Source organism: Perca flavescens, chromosome 2 (assembly GCF_004354835.1).
Source record: "Perca flavescens isolate YP-PL-M2 chromosome 2, PFLA_1.0, whole genome shotgun sequence".
Classification (NCBI taxonomy): Eukaryota; Metazoa; Chordata; class Actinopteri; order Perciformes; family Percidae; genus Perca; species Perca flavescens.
In genome coordinates this window covers 19,205,545-19,227,891 of record NC_041332.1, presented here as the reverse complement: position 1 = coordinate 19,227,891, position 22,347 = coordinate 19,205,545, and the positions used below count along the sequence as shown (strand labels likewise).

Below are 22,347 nucleotides of genomic sequence, written 5' to 3'. Positions count from 1 at the left end.
TAGGCAATTTAGACTCTGCACTGCTCCCTCTGGAGCCACAAAGGCTTTGTACAACTTTTTCACATATGCAATAGTACACCCCAAGACTTTGATATGTACAATCGGTGGAGTTCCCCTTTTAAAATGACAGAGGAAGGCCCTGAATTTTATGCCTGCACAATTGGGGTAACCCTGAGTAAAGAGTTAGTGTCCTAATGTAATTACAAAAACCGTGGGACTGACTCACAGCTGCTTTTCAATCACTTGTTTTCATAACAGTTTCCACATTTTCAGGAGGTCATAATTACCAAAAACAGTCTCCTCAGTCATTATGTGCTCAACACCAGCAGCCAAATTTCGATTTTAATAGCAAATGTTCCGTGTTGATTGAACATTTGTGTTTGTGCAGGAACCTGCTGTGCGGCTTGGTGCGAGTGAAGCTGAGCTGCTACGAGATGGAAAACCAGTGTTCTCTGTCTGTGGAGGACTACCTCAAGGCCTTCTTAGAGAATGAAGTCAAACCACTATGGCCCAAGGGCTGGATGCAGGCCAGGTCTGTGTGTGTGTCTTTGTGTTTCTGTGTTCTTGTGCTTACTTAGCCTTTATATATAACAGCTGGAGAACAAATTCCTTCATAGTGATAAGACAATTACTTTAACATTTTCAGGGTGAGAACAAGGGTGTTCACCTTAAAACTAGAATTAAGTTTTTTCACAGGTGTTGTGTGTTTTTCCCTACTTGTTAAACTTAAATCAGTAATGTTGCATTAGTTCTCAAATCTTGGCTAATATGACATCCAGTTACAGTGATGTTCTTTTAACTCTGCGAACTTGTGCATATAAACTCACTTGAGAAATGTAACCCGACATTGAACGCCAGGAAGGACAAACAGTCCAGGTGGAAGAGTAGGCATTCTTTTCATTTGAAGCAGGTGGTTGGGTGTCAGAGGTTCTGGATCTTTTGCATCCTGAGATATGACTGTGATGGGCCGGTCATTCATGATTGCCTCCACTTCGCAGAGCGCTGTGTGGAGATTCTCATCATCCAAGGTCTGTTCTCTTGTGACGGAGTAGAGGATCTTTTTGATTATTCTGATGAGCCGTTTCCATACCCCTCCATAATGAGGACCGTAAGGAGGGTTGAATGTTCATTCGATGCCTTCAACGTGCATCTGATGCTGGATTTTGTCGAGGTTAAGGTGAGTGAGTGCTTCCCGAAGCTCGCGTTCTGCCCCAACGAAGTTTGTACCATTATCAGATACAATTTCCTTCACTTGACCTCGTCTGCAGATGAATCGTCGGAGTGCAGAAATGCAAGAGTCCGTATCCATTGAGTACGCCATTTCTAGGTGTACGGCTCTGCTTGCGAGGCACGTAAACAAGGCCCCATACCTTTTGACTGTGCTGCAGCCACGTTTGACTTCTATGGGACCAAAGTAGTCCAGTCCGGTATGAGTAAAGGGTGGCAAATCAGGTGTTATCCTGTGTAAAGGTAAATCAGACATCTTTTGTGTCATTGCTGTGCCATGCCATCTCCTGCAAAGCACACAATCCCGTGTTATATTTCTTGCAGCGGAGTTTGCGCTTATAATCCAGTATTTTGTTCTGAGTTTTGCAATCATTTGATTTCTGCCACAATGACCCACCAAGGTATGGATGTGGCGTAGGAGTAACGTTAACAGGTGATTGTCCTTGAGCAGAATGGCTGGATGCTTGGTTTCCTCTGGCATTGCCAGCTTACTTAGTCTACCTCCGACTCTTAGGATTCCATGTTGGAGGATGGGATCCAATCTATAGATCCTGCTATGTCTCTTAATGGGTAGGCCCTTTTGTAGAGAGGTCATCTCATCCTGAAAGGATTGTTGTTGGACATAGGTTATGAGCAAATGCTCGGCTTTGGCTAGATCCTTCACAGACAGCTGTGACCTAGTTGGGTCCAAGTCAATAATTGTCTTCTTTAAACTCGACTGTGTTATGAGTATTTCCTTGAACTTTAAGAGCCATGCTGTCGATTGAATCAACTTATCCCATGATGAGAAGTGCTCGATAAAACGACTCAGAGGACTTAGATTCTGCAGCACGCCTGTACGGAAAGCCACATCTACCTTTTTGACCTCCGGGTCACCGTGGGCCAGTGTGGGTGATACTTGGGTCACTGCCCAGTCTGTGTCAGGTTGCATCAGGAAATGTGGTCCTCCCAGCCAATGTCCTTCATGAAGAAAGGTCTCTGCTTTCATGCCTCTTGATGCGCTGTCTGCGGGGTTAAGTCCAGTCCTTATGTGGTGCCATTGGGCTTTGTGTGTCAGATCCCGAATAATGGACACTCTGTTAGCCACGTAGGTATGAAACCTTCTGGAGTCGTTTTGGATGTATTTTAGGACGGCGGTGCTGTCGGTCCAAAAGACAGAGTCACCGAGGGTTAACTCAAGCTCTCTCTTCAGCATCCTGTCAATCCTAGCCGCAAGGACTGCGCTGGCAAGCTCCAGCCTTGGGATAGTCACCACTTTTTAAGGTGCAACTCTTGCCTTCCCAATCACAAACGCAATGTGAGGTGGTCCACTGTCACAAGTCAGTTTCAGATAGCTGACTGCCCCATAACCTCGCTCACTTGCATCGCAGAAGTGGTGCATCTGTGCACCAGTAACTTCGAAATCTGGTGGCCTAAAGCATCTCCTGATTCTTAGGCTGGAAATCAGGTTAAGGTCTTTCAGCCACTCCTTCCATTTTTCTTTGTAAGCAGTCGGTATCGGCTCATCCCATCCACAATGTAGCTTGTGCAGGTCCTGCAGTATTCCTTTCCCGGTCAGCAGGACTGGTGCTAGGAACCCCAGAGGATCGTAGATTGAATTCAACACAGACAGAATGCTTCTACGGGTGACTAATGGTTGTTTTGGGGTGATCGAGAAGAAAAACATGTCTGACTCAACGTCCCATCGCATACCAAGAGCTCTTTCTAGGGGCAGTTTGTCTTTATCGAGGTCCAGATCTTTGACTTCATTTGCTCTCTCATCCGCTGGAACAGAAGCAAGGACCGCACGACTGTTACTGGTCCACTTGGTGAGCTTAAAACCACCTGTGGCGCACACTGATCTGAGCTCCTTTATCAGATGGATTGCTTGATTCTCATTTGGGACAGATTTGAGACAGTCGTCTACGTAAAAGTTGCGACAAATGGTGCTGAGAACGTCTGCGCCATACTTTCCTTCATTATCATCAGCTGTCCGCTTCAGCGCGAAATTGGCACAGCTTGGGGATGAGACTGCTCCAAAAAGATGCACCGTCATCCGGTACTCTGCTAGCGGTTGCTTGGTGTCGCCATCTGGCCACCACAGGAATCTGAGGAAGACCACATAATCTTTCGGAATTCTTACTTGATGGAACATTCTTTCGTTGTCCCCCATCACTGCTACCGGTTCCTGTTGGAATCTGAAGAGTACACCCACCAAGGTGTTAGTAAGGTCAGGGCCCTGCAGCAGCTCAGAATTCAGGGAAGTCCCTTGGAATGAGGAGGTACAATCAAACACCACTCGTATTGTTTTTTTCTTTTGTGATAGACCCCATGGTGAGGTATATACCACAGTCTACCATCTTTCCGGGGGAGTTGGTCCTCTGGCACTCTTTCTGCATGCCCTTTCCTCAAGACGTCACCCATGAAACCTTTATAATCCTTCTGAAAGCCTTCATCTCTCTGGAATCTGCGGGCAAGACCTAGTGCTCTTTGTTCCGCCACCTTCCTGTTGTTTGGCAGGCTGATGTTATCCTGACAAAACGGAAGTTGTATTTCATAGTGGCCTTCTTTTCTTTTAACTGAGCTGTTCATTACATGCAAGAATTTCCTGTCTTCAAATGAGTTTTCCTGTTTTTCATTGTATGCCAACTCTGGGAAGTCCTGGTTATATTGGTGTACGAGGAGCTCCTCCAGCCTGACCACTGATATCTTATTGGACGTAATCCGAGGTCGACCATGCTCATCCAAAGATGCGGTGCTGCTTAGAGGCTCATTTATAGTCCAACCTAGGCGTGTTAGGACTGCATAGGGTCCTTCACCTTGGCTATTGATCACTTTCAGTGGCTCCATTGCCCTTGGGACATTTGCACAGATTAATATGCTTACCTCTGCTTTGATGGGTCTTAGGTGGACATCATTTAGGTACGGCCATCCTTTTATGTCCTCCTCTGTAGGAATGTTCTACTCGCTCTACTCGCATTGCCATCCAGGCTGCAAACCTCCAGCCCTCTCATAACATGGGTTTTCACAGGCTTTTCATGGCCCATCGTTCGAAGTAAGATCTCTGTTTTCTTTCCTCTGACAGACCACTGTTCCATCAGCTTCTCTGTGACAAAAGTAGCATTGCTTCCAGGGTCTAGAAACGCATAGGCTTCTATCACACAGCTGTCTTTGTGTGCCTTCAACTTTACGGGTACCACTGCCAACTTGTAGTCTGTAATTCTGTTTCCTGCTTCCGCTTCTGATGACACCATAGCAATTTGTGCTGCTGCTGATACTTTGGCAATGGAGTTGTTCCTAGTGTCTGAATTCTGCTTAGCCGCTGGCCTGGGACTTCCTGGGGTGAAGTTCTCCATATGCAAGACAGTGGGGTGCTTCTTCCCACAGGAACGACATGTGAGACGTTTCTTGCATTCTTTACTCATGTGACCTTTGACCAAGCAGGCGAAGCAGAGTCCATTTTTCCTTAGCAGCTCAACTTTCTCCTTGTGGGGAATCTTTGTTATTTTCCCGCATTTTTCTATTGCATGCTCTCCTTTACAGAAAGCGCAGGGCACGACAAAAGCGTCAACAGCTGTAGGGGTGCCCTCCGGCCTGTATTCTCTTTTCTGTGTATTGGTGTTAATGCTGGCTTCTTTGTTGGGAACGATAGTCGTAACAAAGCTTTTCTTGCTGCTGGATCCCGTATACGGTAAGTCTCTTCTGGGCTTCCTCCCATATATGCCGCCAACAGAGTTCTGGATATCTCCGAAGACAGGATCTAGAGTGATTCTGGCCTGTTTTTACATAAACAGAACAAGGTCATGGAATTTAGGTCTCTGCTGTGTCCTTTCAGTGATATCACTTACGGCAGACCGCCACTTTTCTCGAAGTTTAAACGGGAGTTTGGAAACAAGCCTTTTCGTGTTAGATGGGGAGTCCAGTTCTGACATGTATGGGAGCTCCAGCCCCTAAGAGGCTGTGTTACCACAGCCTCTTAGATAGAGGGCGTAGCTATGTAGTGCATTTCCATCATCTGTACGTATTGGATTCCAGTTTAAGGCCTTTTCAACGTATGCAGACGTGACTTTAAAATCGTCACCGAAATGATATTTAAGTAGGCGCTTTGCTTCCTCGTAACCAGTTGTACCGTTCATGTGAAAGCAGCTTTGGACCAGTTTTTTAGGCTGACCTACCATACTGTTCCAGGAAGTATACTCGATCCTTGTTACTGTTGGTCTTGTCCTCGATGTTGTGCTTAAAAGCCCTCATAAATGATCGGAAAGTGAGAGAATCACCGTCGAACACCTGCACCTCCCTCCTTGGGAGTTTAGATTCTTTCTGCTGTATCACCAGCAGATCCGCCAAATCTGTTTTTGTTTTTGCATAATGTTCGTGAGGTCGATGCCTTGAGCCGTTTCACTTCTGGGAGTGGATTCGCCTCGTCTATGTGGTCCATCAGATACAACCACTTTAAATAGGGGAAGGTTTGCTGTAGTCCTTGGTGCTTGCTCAGACCCTTTTGGTGGCATGTGTGAGGGGTACTGAGTGTGTATCAATTTTTGTAAGGGTGTTTTAGGTATGAGTCCTATCCGTGCAAACTCCAGTTGTGTTAGGCTTCCTTCTATTTTACCAGATGCATTCATTAGGTCTGCCATTTCTTTTCCGGATTCTGAGGCCTCATCACTTTCAAAGTCCTCCAGAACCTTTAGCCTTGCATCAGCCGCAGCAATATCTGCTTCCAGATCCAAGGTTTCCATTTTTAAACCCAGCTGATACTTCTCCATTTCCAATTCATGTCTCCTTTTAAGGGCTTCAGCTCTGGCCTGCAGAGCAGCTTTGTCTGCAGCCGCCTTCATGCGCACTGACACAATGGATGAGGATTTAGAACCTTTTGAACTTTTAGAACCTTTAGAACCTCTTGAGCCAGTCTGTGAGACACTGTCTCCTGCCTCCACAAGAGCCTGTGGGTCGGACTGAGATTTTATCCGTTGATCCACCTCGGTTATAAAAACATCATAATCAGCCATTTTCGGCTCATACCAGTTCAAAGTTTCATTTATTCTCACATCCTCAGGCAGCAGTTCCTGAATAGATTCATGACACCTTTTTAAATTCCTCCAGCAGTCTTAGAAAGTCCTTTGCACCCTCATCAATAGTGGCAACATCAGCACCCTCTTTCATCAGTGTTTTTATCTCATTCATTTTCCGTGTACAGTGTGAAAGTTTCCCACTGCGTGTTGCGCTGAGTGATTTGAACGCTTTCCTCTGTTGCGCGGCGTCCATTCCAGTGATCCCGGCTTCAGTGACTCCACATTCCGTTCCTGCTGCCATCGTCTCAGTTTTCGTTCTCAGCCTTTATTATTCGTTTGTACAATTTATGTTCTTTACGTCCGTCCGATAAATTTTCTTGAATATTCGTTAGTTTTTCGGCAATCACTCATTTAATGTCATTCCTCCATGCGCACAGCTGTGCGATATTTCCGTGTCGGTTTAGACCATTTCAGTTATTTTCTTTCCGTAAGCGTATCCTTTGTTTACGGGCACCTTTTCTTCGTTGCCTCGTATGGGCTTATTAACTTTTATTTCAGTTTACTCGTGGTGTCTTTATTCAAATCCGAGCATAATTTGTTCATTTGCCACCTTCGGATGTTTGATCGTAACCAGGTTGAGAAAACGCCGCATTCGCTGGCGTACTCACGGTACCGGTGAAATCTGAATCTGGCAGCAGTCCAGCTCCAATCCAAACAACACTGACTCCGGTCTCATCCCTTCCTTTCCATCTTGACTGGCGTCCTTCCTGGCGTTCAGATGGACTAATTTTCAACTGATTGTAGGAGCGGTCAGTAAATCAACGCGCATTCTTTCAAAGTGTCACAATGATGGTTCCTTTATTCCACAACAGCAACGGCAACCTAAACAAAACTTATCATAAACAGAAAGAAAACTGCTTGTCTCACAAGAACGCGGTTGAAAATTAGTTTGCCCTTCCGCTCTCTAGCCAAGCACACACACCCCCACCTGTCCCAGGTGACGTCTACATACCAAGTTTACACCCCCTGACGTCATCATCCTATCATCATCCTAAAGAACACATAAACATGATCAGCAGCAAGCATGATCTGCATCATTTGATACATAGGTGTCGGTATGACTGCAAACAACATAAATAACATGAAAATGATAAGATAAATCATTAAACACAAATCAGTGTAATGGCTTCAACAGGTGTCGTGTGTTTTTCCCTACTTGTTAAACTTAAATCAGTAATGTTGCATTAGTTCTCAAATCTTTGCTACTATGACATCCAGTTACAGTGATGTTCTTTTAACTCTGCGAACTTGTGCATATAAACTCACTTGAGAAATGTAACCTGACATTAATCCAGCCATCCTTGTCTTCTGGCTGTGTGTTTCTTACCGCTGTGTTTCCTCTTCTCAGGATTCTGCTCAAGGAAAGTCTTTCTGTTCACAGTCACCTCACTGGAAACCTGTAAGTATTTGCTTTATCTCACACAGGTCATGTTTCCTCAGTAACAACTCAGGGGTTTTTCCGAGATTGGGCTTGAATACAAAATGTAAATAGAAGAGGCTGAATATTTGCCTGCATTTTTCCATACAGAGTCAAAAGGAGAATGGTGCCTGGGCCCAAGGCCAAAGCCAAGGTGAGTGACTGCTCAGATCATGTACTCTACATTGTTTCTAAAAAAAAATACTTAGCTGAATTTGTTTTTTAAACCCACAATGATAATTAAATCTGAAATCATTTTTCAAACAGCATTCTATCATGAGGCAACAATATAATATACTGTACTCACTACCTCATAATGTGTCCTGGCTGCTAGTATCATATTTGCTCAGTTCTGAAGACAGAATTGTTATTTTGTATACATTTCATTTTATATGATGTAACTAAAAAAGATCTACAGTATTTGATGTCTCAAGTGTCATATTTTATTATTTCCATGCGGGAGGGTTATTTTTTATCTTACTGTCGTATAAAAGCTGCTGGTATTCCAACAATAGCCGGGGCTTAGCCAACATCAACAAATAAAGGCCAGAGAGATATATATATATATATATATATATATATATATATATATATATATATATATATATATATATATATATATATATATATATATATATATATATATATATATATATATAAAACTACCACAGCTCACATGGTGAATTTTGAGTCCTGTTATACTCTCCACTCCGCAGTTCAGAGTTTCACTTGTTTAACAGAAATAATGTTTCATAATTATAAACAGTTTCTTCGTTTGTGAAATTCATTCAATTTTTTTCCATCCTTATATACGGTCCTGTTGAAGGATTTACTTATTTGCATGTCGCCATTTTGAGTCTTTCATAATGTCTGTTTTGAGTTTGCATTGGTGGAAAAGGGGGAAAAAAATTAAATGAAGGCCTGGTCCTCTCTGCCTCTGAGGTTCTGACACTGATCACAAGTTTTCTGTTCTCTAGGAGGGTGTTTGGATCCACAAATCACCTCTCACCATGACCTCCACTTCGTCTCTGCCCACCTCCGCAGTAGCTCTGACCTCCACCCGCCAGCCCCCCTTCTCCTCTTCGCACCCAGAGCCCATCTGTCTGTCGGACTCACTGGATGAGGATCTGACTGCTCCCTCTCTGGACTCCATCTCCCACGCTCTGGCCCTCCTCAACAATGCATCTAAGGGCATAAGCCTCTCAGACAGTCCCTTGTCGCCCCCACCCCTGCAAATGCCCACCTCCTCACCTCCCCCCGTCACCCCTCACTATCCCTCAGCCTCTCAGCTCTCTGCCTCGATCGCATCCACAACGCAGCAACATTCCCTGTCTAAGGTGGAGAGCACTCCGCTGGCAGCTGCGTCTGCTGGGAACTTGCCAACAACAACGCTACCAACCTCCTCTTCTACCTCCTCTTCCTCGTCTCCCACGGTTTCCTCATTGGCTCGTGTGCAGGCAGCAGGCCTGTCGCTGGCCTCCAGGACTGCAGGTGGCCCCTACAGCCTGATTAAAGCATCTGGCACCATGGGCCAAACCCAGACTCAGAGAATTGTTACCATGTCATCATCCAATCACAGGCCAAGCTTGGTGATGTGTGGGAGTGGCAAGATGCATCCACACCTGTCCCCGTCGCCTCCGAAGCAGCGGCCTCCTCCCACGGCTTCTCCTCTGCTGCCCCCCCATCAGAAGGGCTTTGTTAACCCGGTGGGCATGCTGGGAGCTATGGGAGCCCCTCAAGGACTGGCCAAGAGCAGTGCCAAAGCCAGTGGCATCAACAGCAATGGCAGCGTGAGCAGCAGCATCACACCTTGTTCCTCCCCCTCCTCACTGTCCCGCTCCAACTCTACCACCCATCCTGGCCTGCAGTCCTTCTGCCCTCCCTCCCCGGTGGCCTCCTCGCCATCCCCCACCTCCCATACGTCACACTCCTCTCAAGGTAAATCCCACACACACCACCACCACTACCAGGCCAACTTCATCACGCCCATGCAGGCCACCCTTACCAAGTCCTCCCACAGCAGCAACTCCTCTCCCATCATCAAGCTCACCCCTCGGCCTCCTGCGCCCACCCCACCTCCCTCACCCTCCCCGTCATCCTCGCCGTCACACCCGCTCTCCCATCAGATGATCCCTAGCCAACAGCAGCAACACCAATACTCCCCCAAAACCCCCAAACCTTTTCGGCCCCCCTTCAGTGTATCGGGTGGTGGGCAGGTGAAGCAGACGCAGGGCAGCTTCAGCTTCGCCGGAGGCCAGAAAGCTCAGTCCACGACGAGCAACAGTAGCATCACCAACAACTCCATCAACAACAAGGGAGTGATATCCGCTCTTTGCAGTCGCCCAGACAAAACTCCCCTGTCTTCTGCACCTTCAGTCTCAGCCAACCACGGGCAGAGGCAGAGGGTGGTGGGCGGGGCTCAAAGCTCAAAGACAGGAAACGGTTGGGCGGCTTCAGGAACTTTGGCCACGTCCTCCACAACGTCACACCTCTCACAGGTTAGTTCCTTTGGGAACAACAATATTGAACAAAAACATTTTATTGTTACATTTCTCAATAAAAGGAAACCTTTTTGATCTCCCGTTTCACTGCATCTTGTTTCTGCAGGTATCAACAGCAGGCACTTCCCTCCTGGGCAGCCCCTCAGCTCTGCCCCTGGGCTTTGGGATGTTGGGAGGCCTGGTGCCCGTCTCGCTGCCCTTTCAGTTCCCCTCGTTGCTCAATTTCAGCCCACCTGGAGCCCCAGGGGCCGCTGGCATGGGCTCAGTCCCCAGCTCCAACTCAGGATACACCCTAGCACAGAGCGACCTAATGGGTGAGTTGGCACACAACTTTAGCATTTTTTCAGATGTGTTGCTTAGCGTTGATTAAGAGAAAAAAGGGAGTTATATTTGTGATTTTAGCTCAAAGACAAAATAATTCTGGGGGAAGCACATCAACATTAAGGGACACAAAACCGACACAGTTGAACAGTAATAGTAAAACTTCTCGCCTTTATTGTTTTAAAGGTCCCATGATATGGTGCTCTTTGGATGCTTTTATATAGGCCTTAGCGGTCCCCTAATACTGTATCTGAAGTCTCAGAGCTTTCCTTAGTATGTGCCACGTGACTTTGCTCGTTTGAAAGCCATGATGCCTCTCTCTCATGGGTGGGCCAAATTCTCTGGGCGGGCAAAGCAGAGAAAGAGGAGATAACCTTTCTCCTTATGACCTCAAAGGCAGAGCAGGGCTCAGTTTACACCTATCACCATTTCTAGCCACTGGGGGGCCATAGGCAGGCTGGGGCAACGCATATTAATGTAAAAAAAAACTCATAAAGTGAAATTTTCATGCCATGATGGGACCTTTTTAAAGGATAATGTTGGTGATGTACCATAATTTTAAAAAGGAATTCATAGATGTGTTTTTAATAGATTTTGGACAATGCACCTCTATGGCACAGAATATTAAGCCATGTCAGGTTTTGGGTACACAGACAATACTTGTTGAATCAATTCAACATTGTTTATTGTCTTTTCATGGGATTTGTTGACAAAAAGCAAAATATAGAATATCACCTCCTATTCTTAGTTTTATTTTTTGAATTTGTTTTTATTTAATTTCTTTAACCCTGATTTAATTTTGTTTTTGTTTTAATTATTAGCCTCCTGAATATACTTGCAGCTGTTATTATACAGATGAAGAAGGCTGAACGAATGTTTTTTGTATCAAAATTGCAATTTCAAAGAATGCAGTTTACGTCACTTCGACTCTGCTGTCTGTAAAGAGCCCGCAAATGTAGTAAGCTGTAGTTAAGCAGTTTAACAATTTAAATTATCTGTAAATTGTGGTTAGTTTTTTTTTTTTTTTTCAAAATGTAACCCCCAAAAAGAAACCCATTACAAGCAATTTCTTTTTTTTTCTTTCATTTTCATAGAGAAATAAATTTGACTAGGATTGGTACAAACTTGGTTTAAAACTATACAGGGCTGAAGTTTAAAATCACAATTTAAATCACAACCGCAACATTTGTCAGAATTGAAATTGATTATTTTCCTCAACTTGTTGAGCACTATATGAAGCAGAAGAGGATGTGTATGTAAAGCAGGATAGATAGATAGATAGATAGATAGATAGATAGATAGATAGATAGATAGATAGATAGATAGATAGATAGATAGATAGATAGATAGATAGATAGATAGATAGATAAGAAGTAAGGATGGATTAGCTGAGAAAGTGTTAATAAATGGGAACCATTTACATATTCATAGGCGTTTTTTATTCCAGCCTTGTGTATGTTTATGTCTGCGCTCATACTAAAGTGTGCCAGCAGCACCTCCACTGTGCCTGCTGTGCTCCACATCTCTCGCTGGGTCCCTCTTGTCCGGTCTCCATTTTGTTTTATAAACCACTGTCTCCCTCCTTTGTTCTCTCCATCTTTTGTGTCCGTCCGTCATCTCAACCTTTTGTGCCTCACTTTGATCCTCTCTTCTCTCTTGGTGCTGGTCCCCCCGTCATCTTTTCCACATTCCCCCTAATTATTGTTGTTGCCTTTTTCCCTCTCATCTTCCCTTCCATATCTCCTCAGATCTGTATAAGAGTCTCCAGTCAGGGTCGCAGGCAGCCCTACCTCCTCACTTGCAGCTTGCTTTCTCAGGTAATCTGCATTCCTACGCCTCCTCTTCATCCTCCATCTGTCTGTGTCAAGACGACCTGTCGTCCTCTGCTCGGCTGCTGTGTTGATTGCTCTGTAACTTCCTGCCTGCTTCAGTATATTTGGTGTTTAGCATGCAACGGGTTTGTCCCCTGTAGTTGTAGCGCAATAGATACATGTTGTAAAGCTACTGAAGTTATTCGGGGATATATTGTTTGTTTGCAGAATACATAGTGAGGATTCAGTTTTTTTTTCTGTGATGTACAGATGGTTCTTTGATTTAAGAGCAGCAGTCTGATTTAACATGTGAAACTGCATTGTGTAATTTGGCATAATAATGAAAAATTAAAAACACTTGCTAGTTGATGTCTCAGTGACATGTGGTTTGAATTCTGTCCACCATGAATGTATGTAGCTTCATCCGTGGCTGAATTCGGTTCAGTCTCACCTGGATTATTCATGGCACTCAAGTTAAAGAACCATCTGAACACAAACTTAAACACAGCTTATCCTGTTCTACAGCAGCCTGTTGCACCGGCTCACTGTGTGATGAAGTCTTGCATTGCCGGACCTATCTCCACATGTATTTGTTTTTTTTACTTGCCTCTCAGGGCTACTGTATTATGCAGATTGCACAAGAAGAAAGCTTTTCCACATGGAAAAAAAAAAAAAAAAAAAAAAAGGTTGCCAGTGCTTGTTAAACTTTGAGTGAAGGCTTTCAGTGTACGTTGTATACATTATAAATATTACATAATGAATAGTCTGGATCAACAGAAGTACATTTCCAGGATGAAGCCTGATATCATGTGTATGAGCCACATGCCCGTTGGCAGGCTTTACACGTTCCACTTTCTATGTGTCTCTGTTCTCAAAATCTCTTCGCCACAGAAACTACAAACTTTGAGCTATCTCTGAAAATGACACGTTTTGAAGAAACTTTGGATTGTGTAATAAGGCAGGCCTTCTTTGTTATTTCAAGGAATGAGTGTAAAGATTTAGGAATGTTTTTAGGAATGTTTACGGCATTTACCATCTGATATCAGTTGTTAAAGTGCCCGTATTATGCTCATTTTCAGGTTCATAATTGTATTTTGAGGTTGTACCAGAATAGGTTTACATGGTTTAATTTTCAAAAAACACCATATTTTTGTTGTACTGCACATTGCTGCAGCTCCTCTTTTCACCCTGTGTTCAGGTCTGTTTTAGCTACAGAGTGAGACATCTCACTGCTGTAACATCTTTGTTGGCAGAAAGCCCTGCAGATTTTGAACCGCTCACCCGGAGACTGAAGGCAGGTTATATTCAGAAACCTGTATCTCACTCAAAACAGCATGGATGTTTTGTTTTTTTCAAGTTTGTATGCGTGTAGAAGCACCAGAGACACAAAATAACACCCCAAATCCCAGAAAAAGTGATTTTATTTTTAATTTTTATTTTTTGTCTGTCATAATATGTGCACTCTAAAAATCTCCCATCCTCTCATCTCAGATGCGAACCAAAGCCAAGGTGGAGACATGAAGAGGAAATCCCACTGACCAATAACGGCGCAGGAGGCCGACACCAGTGGGGTGACATCACAGCCTCCTGGACACATCTACCAACAGGAATCTTCACTCTGGTTGACTGACACAGTGATGTGGTATGAGGGAGCGGGGCTCCACTGCCTCTTTTAAAATGGACCTAAAGGAGAATCCGTTTATCCTCGCTACAAGTGGCAATGATGAATTAATTTAACTGTATTTTCTAATGAACCGGGTATGAGAACAAGACTGAGTGAATGACAAGAACACTTTTAGTTTTGTTCAGCTTATTTTAATTTTTTTGTCAACATGTTTACATATGACTGACCTTGATCACTGTGGAATGAGTGTGAGCGAGGTGGTGGTACAGATGAGAGTAGTAGTACGCTACGTAATATAATTTGTATTTAAGCTATTGTGGAATAACAGGACTCTTGTTCTTGCAGTACAAAAAGAAAAAGAACCGACTGAGTTTTGAATTTTTATTTTTCTGTCTTTTTGGGAATCGTTGTGTCCATAGAAATTGTATTGTTGGTCACCTCTGCTCCCACAAATGACTGTTAAGTAGTAGCTTAAATTAATATTGATAAATTATTTGTAATTTACACAGGGACAAAAGTGTGTGTGTGTGTGCGCGCCGTGAGGTTGTTTTGAATGTGTGTATGTACATAAAAAAAAAAACATTATACTGTTAATCTTTCCAGATTATTCTGTATGAATGGGTAAAGCTGTGTATCCCCTTTTCACAATAATGAGTGAGTGTAAGTTTGATGCCCCTCTCTTGCTCAGTGTGTTTTTGGTGCTGTTAAATCACACTGGACCTTTTCTGGAAAAAAGACTTGAATCGAAAGTTTTGGGCTCCTCTTCTGAAGAGACGAGCCACCTGTGAGAGAGGGGAGAAACGTCAAGATTGTAGCCTACTTGAATTGTTTTAGTTTTTTTTTTTTTTTTTTTAATGTGAGTTAAGATTTTTTATTTACTTTCTCTGCTTGTTGACTCAAACCAACTTAATATAACTCAAACCGACTTAATATAACACAACGCCTTAGTTTGTATTGAAAAAGTATGAAAAAGATCTATGCAGGACTGTAAAACGCTCAATGCAAAAGTGCAAGTCGTCGCTTGGCTTTCAACCTCTACTCCACTTGTCAGTGCATTTCTGTGAATGTTTGTAGATGTCACCATAGACTGTAAAATTAGAGGACGTAGCATCCGTAATGTTATCCATTGGTTTGTGGACTGCCATTTTGAAGCTTCAAGTTTGTCAGTACAGGCGTTACATCTTGTTTGTTTTTTTTGCTACCGGAAGTGACTATTTTTGACGATTTTCAACCCTTCTGAAGCGAATCATGCAGTGGAGATTTACCCACGAGTAAACACGGGCCTCCATGTACTGCCACCATTTATCTTCCCATACGGCGGTACAGAAAATTGGCAAACTTTCCCTTTAAGTTATCAACTAGGGGTAGCTAGCTAGCTTGGTTGGCATAATGCTGAACAAGACCTTTTTAGGTGACCAAATGTTCCAATTAAACGTGCAGTAGGTAAGACTTATAAAACTAACTTTCTGTCATATTTGCTGAAACTGACCCTATGTTCCAGTAGACCTACATGAAGCAGGTGTCAATCACTGCTCATGCACACACATTAATTCTCCCTTGTGGGGGGAGGGGCTTAGGAGACCATTTTGGGCTTTAGCGGAAAGGGGGGGGAGGAACTGAGAGGTTGTTGATGTTCACATTTTTTGGCTAAGTCCTGGATCTTCAAATTGGATCAATTGATATGCATTGCTAAGCCTCTACCATGATTGACAGGTCGGTGTGTAGCCTCGCCCCTAAAGCATCCCTTAATGTCAGTTTTAAAATAAATAATTTACAAAATGAACATCATGATGTATTAAATACTTGAAAGTAGTGATTTAGGTCATAATGTTATTATGAAAATGTTTACTGAAGTAATAAAACAAGTGAAAAGTATAGTCATTTTTCCATTGACTTTTATAGAAACAGACTTCTTTTTGCAACTAGTGGAGTCACTATTTTTACAGTCTATGTATGTCACTCGAGACTTATTTTTTTCTTGTGTGTGTTTATGCATCTACTGAATAAACATACAGGAACTAGAGAGAAATTACAAAAATAGTTTCTGGTGAGTTCAGAGGCCGAGCTGAACACCAACAAAGTCACACTCCCATAGAAACGGTTAGGGCCATTGCTAGCTAGTTCAACGGCTGAATACCTCCGTTAACAAAACCGTTCTTCCTGAATCTCTCGCTGTCCTTCCCTGACTAGTTCCATGTGAGTCTGACTGACCAGCTGCACCGAGAACGGCGCCAAAGATTGTTCTGTAACGTTAGCTCATTTAGATGGTGTGGGTGGGTGGGTGTGTGTGTGTGTGTGGGTGTGTGGGTGTGTGTGGGTGTGTGGACATCTCCCATTGTAAGCCCATGAGTGTCAACGTGCGGTCCTTCAGGATGTCATTGTGAAGTCTTGTGACTGGAGCAGTGGGTGACATCTTATAAATTGTGCTTTCTTTGGGGTTCGGGAAGGATAAAAATGACATTACGTGGTTAACTGGTTACTTATTTGGTCTTTTGTAGATTATTTTTGTGTGTCAAATATGAAATTAAACAAAACAGGTGGTTTTCATGAAGACTTCTAGACTTTTTTTTTTTTTTTTTCAAACAAACTTGTTTCGTTCTCTTTTAAAGTTACAATTTCGAAGATCCCCATTTTGGTTCTTTTTTGGTGGCCTATAGGCAAGTCCTACAGCGTGCTCAGGACAATGGTCTAGGGTCTAAGCACCTCGTTTTCTGTGTCTTCCAATTTACCGTTAAAAAAATCCATCAAGCAGCAGGATCATGTATATGCATAAGGTGCTTTGCATTCAATGGTTGACTGTGGGTTTGTAGAGGGCGGGATGTGAGGCTGATCTACGTGTGAACAATTCCAGTTGATTTAGATTTATACTGGGAATTTTCTCGTTTGTACGTACTCCTTCAGTTGGGATTCTACGCGCAGTTTTATAAGTGAGGCCTCTGTGTATGGAATGCTGTTTTATTCAATATTAAATAAATGAATAAATACATGAATAAAATAAATATGCCTTTGAAATACATCATGAAATAAATAAATGAGGCAATAAATAAATATTTGTATTCAAATGAATCAATTAGTTAAATATATTAAGTTTTTACTTGTAATTATTTCATGGTACTTTTATTTAATAAGTCCACATTTATTTATTTCAAGAGACTTATTTCCTAATGCCACATTTGTTTATTTCCCTCTATTTATTTCCATTTCTTATATGCAAATCAGGGGGCGTGGCTATCTCGCATTAATTCATGACCGGCAGTTCGCGGTGCTCTGTACACAGCCCACAGTCACCTATTTTGGGGTAACTGAACCACTAACTAAACGACTGCTGTGCAAGAAGGAAACCAGATGAATGAGGACAGAAATTTCCACATACAGTAGCGGAGTGGCACTCGGGATAGTGGGGACTTTTCCCGGTGGGCCGGTTGTGTTTCGATGCCGCGTGGGCCAGTCTGATAATAGTTATACTTTGCAAGCTCTTAACAACACCATCCGGCGGCCTGCTGGTCAAACTGTGCAGCCTCTGCTCAACCCGTAGGGCGGGCCGCAGCAGCCTCTTATTCCAACACAAAACAGCGGATGCTAGGCAGCTAGCAGAGAGGGTTGAAGCTAGGTAGCATGGGTACGCAGCAGGTAGTTTGCTAGCAAGCTATTGCTGCTATTGTAGCTTGTGAAATAAACCACCCGTGTCATAGGCATGAGGCTCTCAGTCAATTTAATGATCTCTCGTTCATGTTCACAACCATGTCTAGGATTTTCAGAAATATAGGGGATCAGTGAGAGTCTAATGATGAAGGCCAACAAATAAAAGGGAAAGGTGGCGCTAAGATGGTCAGACTCAAAAGGAAAAAGGGATTGTGTTGCTTGCTGTGTTCATTCATTCACCGGACCATCCGAAAATATAAACAAAATAAATTATATTATAAAATAACTTATGAAATAAAAGGCTCTTGAAAAAAATAAATGTGGACTTATGAAGTAAAAGTGCCATGACATAATTTAAAGTAAAACCTTTTAATATTTAACTAATTTATTCATTTGTATAGGAATATTTACATTTATTTAATTACTTATGTATTTATTGCCTCATTTATTTATTTTATAATGTATTTCAAAGGCATATTTATTTATTCATGTATTTATGTATTCATTCATTTATTTAATATTGAATAAAACTGCATTCCATATCTGTGGTGTCATTTTGGTTTCTAAAGAAAAGGATCAAACTCATAAACCAAGGCTGAAATGGAGATGCAGCTTCTCTGCTTGGCCTGTTGTGGAACCAGCGAACATCAGAGCAGCAGCACGCTCATTGTGTAGGCCTAGGCAGTCGTCACCAACCAGGTAAGGCCACAACAAAGATTTAAATTTGAAAAAAGGCTGAGACATTTATTAAAACTAGAGATGATCCGATACAATTTTTTGCTTCCCGATACTGATTATTATACCTTAACTTGCGAATCGGCTGATACGGAGTACCGATCCGATACCAGTGTGTCATATATTTAATGTTTTAACAAATTTATACTACTATCCCTGTATGGATGTGATATGATTTCTATCTTTGTTGTCGGTCTGGCTCAGGTTAAACTCTTTGTGAAAAGTGAACAAATACAAACAATGAATGCCACAGTACTTTCTTTTATTATCCAGTTTGACAGTCAGTTATAACAGAAAAAGAACATACACTACTTTAATGTAGATTTTCTTTAGGGATTTATTACGTGGTATCGGATCGTGCATAAACCCCAGCACTTCCGATACGATACCAGCGTTTTAGGCAGTATAATGATTTAGCAAATGACGACCATTTAGGGAAATTTAAGTTTTTTTTAATGTAAAGCTACAAATGCTTAGTTGACAGAAAAACAAACTAAGCCTCTCAAAGATTGTTTTGCTTTTCTTTATTTTCTATCATTTTAAATTGTTGGTTGGAAAAAAAAACGGCCATATTAAGAGGTCACCTTGGACTGTCAGAAAATAAGACATTTTCTCACCATTATCGGACATTTTGATTTAGATTGACAAGTGATTCATCGAGAAAATAATCTGAAGATTAATCAATACTGAAAATAATCGTTAGCTGCATATCTAGTTTCCTGTTCTTGTCACTTATTTTTTAAAGCCAAAGGCCTTATTGCTGTAAGAATGAAACCCTTTGGCAAAGGGTTCTCATTCTTACAGCAATTCCAGTGAAAAGACCAAAACCAGTAAATTGATTCTACCAAGTATTGTCTTGAGGGAAAAAATATTTTATATAAAAAAATGAAACGGTACAATGTTACAAACTATGAAAGTTTAATATCTGACTGACAGCTCTGGTCCAGCCCCCTCCACCCCCACCCCCCCTGAAAAGAACCCAAAATGGCCACAGCTACAATGAATATGCTTTTATTTTCCTTTTACAAAAACAAACAAAACAAAAAATTACCATCTAGAAATACAGGTAGGTCTATACAAGAAATTATATGATGAGAGTATTTTCAGTTGAATGCCTTGTTGTCCACAGACGGATGAATAATAATATGAGTTAACTACTTGTGATGTTAAAGCTTCCAACCAAATGAAATCCCACGCAGAGCATCTTTTCCCAAAATAAATTCAGTACAAAGCTTCACCTGTGAGTGGTTACACAGATACATCTTACTACAAAAATAATTTTGGGAAATGCAGCTGCAGAGGGCTCCGCTTCTCATGTAGCAGAGTTAAAATACTGGAATACTGATTTTGACCCAACACTCTAGCTAGGAGGTTATTATGAACACGGAGGTACAGAGCTGATATGATATGAAGCACAGCAAAAATACAAAAGAAAAAAAAAAAGAAAATAAAAGATTATGTGTTGAATATCTCCTTGGTGTACTGGTTTCATCTCTTTTTCACATCTGTAATGAAGTCATTGGCTGCTTATGTTCTTATATAGTGTGTAAGGCACTTTTAAAGAAACATGCCATTTTCCATTTAGGAGAAGGGTTAGAAGGGTAACCTTAACCCAAATAAATCTGCTGTAGACAACCATCCGAATCTGCAGATCCATGACCCACCAAGTTGATAGGATTGCTATGGGCATCCTGGCATGTCGTTTTCACTCTGTAGTGAGTTTAACTTTTAAGGTGGATGCTGTTTTTCCAAACAGAACCTTACTTCACTTTGCTAAAAACACTATTAAAAGGAACTTGGGCTAAAATTTCAAGGACAGAAGCAAACCTTATTTTCAGATAACCAGTTCCCTGTGAATACTACGTGCTTAACCAGGTCTGTCAGTAGACTGAAGAGTCAGGCTCTAACTCAGAAACCAGCCCCAGTGTGTTCACTATCATCTTACGGTTACATTTGAGTCTCAGAGCTGAATTAATAGAATTAAAAATTAATAGAGCGATCTCTGAAAAACACCTTAACAGCTCTTCTGAAGATATTTCTAAAATCCCAACGACACTTCTAAACATCTGGGTGGAAAAAATGTTTGTTACACAAATTTATAATTGTATTCTTTTACCTTTTCTTTAGCTAGCGTGGATGAGAAGTCCTTCAAATAAATGCTCAATTTGTGGAGTTCTCCTGTAACATTGTCGGATTGACAATGGACAGGATCCAAATCGATGCAACTCCAGTACTCTTGGACCTTGTGGTGAGATTGTTTAGATTTTTTTTTTTTTAACCAGATTCCTATCCAGGTAGCCGGAAATCTAGAAGTCTCCATGCCTATTTTGTACTTCACAAGAAAATTACCATGGTTTTAATTTGTATGAAAATATAAAACAATGTGACATGAATATGAACAAATACCAAAAGAAATGACAATTTAGTTATGAATTAGGAAATAGTTGTAACTTGTGAAATGAGTTCAAAACAGTGGTCATGGATGATCAGCCAGCATGGAGCAGTAAGTCCTTACAGTTAAAACAGTTTTTTTTTATTGTGCAACAGACAGCATATTATTTGTTTCAGCCAGATTAAAAAAATTAAAAATAAAGTTGTTTCTATAGATCGGCAGGATTTTTCAGAAAAACTGGTGCTTCGTCGCTGCGACTCAAATGTAGTGATAATTCAAACGGGGGCTTGGCACAAACACTTAAATGTAGTGAGAATATGACTATTTTCAATCTGCCTGCATTTCTAATTAAATAACATGTTTAACCATTTAGTGTCACATTGAAAACATGGACTGAGCGTCACTTTAGTGCTTCAAGTAAGAGCTTTTCCCCCTGTTGGTTTCAAGTTAAAAATTCAAACACCTTGCTGTGCAGTTATGTTCCAGCATCATCATTCACAGCTCACGCCAATACACAGTAGAGGATAAATAGTCAACAATACAAAACGTTAACCTTGTGAGCCAAGACATTTCTAGTTAAAACCCAGCGAGGCTTTCCTTCATTATAAGTTGAGATGAAGCAACAGAGAAAATTATACCTTCCCCCCCCCCCCCACAGCAATGCACTTTCAATTCAGAGTCTGTGTTCTATTGCATGTCCCGAGATGTTAGTTGTTCCTGGAGTGCTGTAGTGTAGAAGCTGACAAACAGTTGTACAACAGAAGGAGACTCATGCAACAAAAGCAGCCGGTGTGGCGGTCCGAAGGCCACGGCGACTCTGGTTTTGAGGGGTGTGTTGGGTATGAGATGGTTTTTACACAACTAGTGAACAGAACACTTAGAACAACACAAGACTGAAACGCGTTTCCTTGTAGTCCTGCATTTCCAGTACGGGGTGCGTTCACATACGTTACTTGATGTGTGTGTGTACACTTCACAGCCACCACCTACAGTTTCATATGTATAAAAAGCACTTTGCACCTATGCATACTTTCTCAATAAGCTGAGCAGATAACTTTACGCCTGATGGGAGGAGGGTTACGTCAGGGCGATGAGATGAAGCATGGCCGAGAGACGAGCCAGGACTAGCAGCTTGCCGGAGGAGAACAGAGTAAGGCAGAATAGTCCGTTAGCCCCTGTGGCTCTCCAGTACTGGAGGCTTGACTTCAGGGAGGGCGGTGGATTTTCCCTGCAGTGTTAACAGATATAAAAAGGGCTTGTGAGGCGCACCTGGCCAGCGTTACCAAAAACGCTCCTCGCTCCAATCTTCTGTCCAGTCAGTGGTTTGAAATGAATATAGACGATGGTGACGCCTAGGATCATATTATTCTTTCGTTTTGTTTTTTTAAAAGGGAAAAACTGGGCGCAGGTCACAGGTGGGTAGTGACGAGGGGAGGGGGAAGAATGAGGAATGAGAGGGTCTCTGCGTTTACTCGGCGTTGGCAGTTTGGGTCTCGTTGAAGTCGCCGGCACGGCTGTCGGCGTCGTCGTCCGACATATCGCCGGAGGCACCGTCCAGATTCAGGTTGCGGCGGCCCGAACGGCTGGAGGAGAAGCTGCTGACCGGACCGCCACGCCTGGTTGGAA

The 22,347-nt window shown here is 42.4% G+C and overlaps 2 protein-coding genes across 7 annotated transcripts in view; one reads left to right on the top strand and one right to left on the bottom strand.

Moving 5' to 3' along the window:
* The window catches only part of LOC114569625 (ubinuclein-2), a 28,714-nt gene extending 13,255 nt beyond the window's left edge, over positions 1 to 15,459 (top strand). For 3 of the 4 annotated variants that reach the window (XM_028599606.1, XM_028599592.1, XM_028599584.1), the window contains 7 exons: positions 389 to 532; positions 7,627 to 7,677; positions 7,807 to 7,849; positions 8,673 to 10,193; positions 10,303 to 10,510; positions 12,266 to 12,334; positions 13,820 to 15,459. In XM_028599606.1, the coding sequence (XP_028455407.1) occupies positions 389 to 532; positions 7,627 to 7,677; positions 7,807 to 7,849; positions 8,673 to 10,193; positions 10,303 to 10,510; positions 12,266 to 12,334; positions 13,820 to 13,866 (2,083 nt within the window). In that variant the 3' untranslated portion in view covers positions 13,867 to 15,459. The remainder of the gene's footprint in view (positions 1 to 388; positions 533 to 7,626; positions 7,678 to 7,806; positions 7,850 to 8,672; positions 10,194 to 10,302; positions 10,511 to 12,265; positions 12,335 to 13,819) is intronic. The other variant, XM_028599601.1, reaches the window with a different exon arrangement.
* Positions 15,460 to 19,864: 4,405 nt separating this feature from the next.
* myh10 (myosin, heavy chain 10, non-muscle) overlaps positions 19,865 to 22,347 on the bottom strand; it is a 76,251-nt gene continuing 73,768 nt past the window's right edge. For all 3 annotated transcript variants that reach the window (XM_028604108.1, XM_028604100.1, XM_028604115.1), the window contains one exon: positions 19,865 to 22,337. In XM_028604108.1, the coding sequence (XP_028459909.1) occupies positions 22,190 to 22,337 (148 nt within the window). In that variant the 3' untranslated portion in view covers positions 19,865 to 22,189. The remainder of the gene's footprint in view (positions 22,338 to 22,347) is intronic.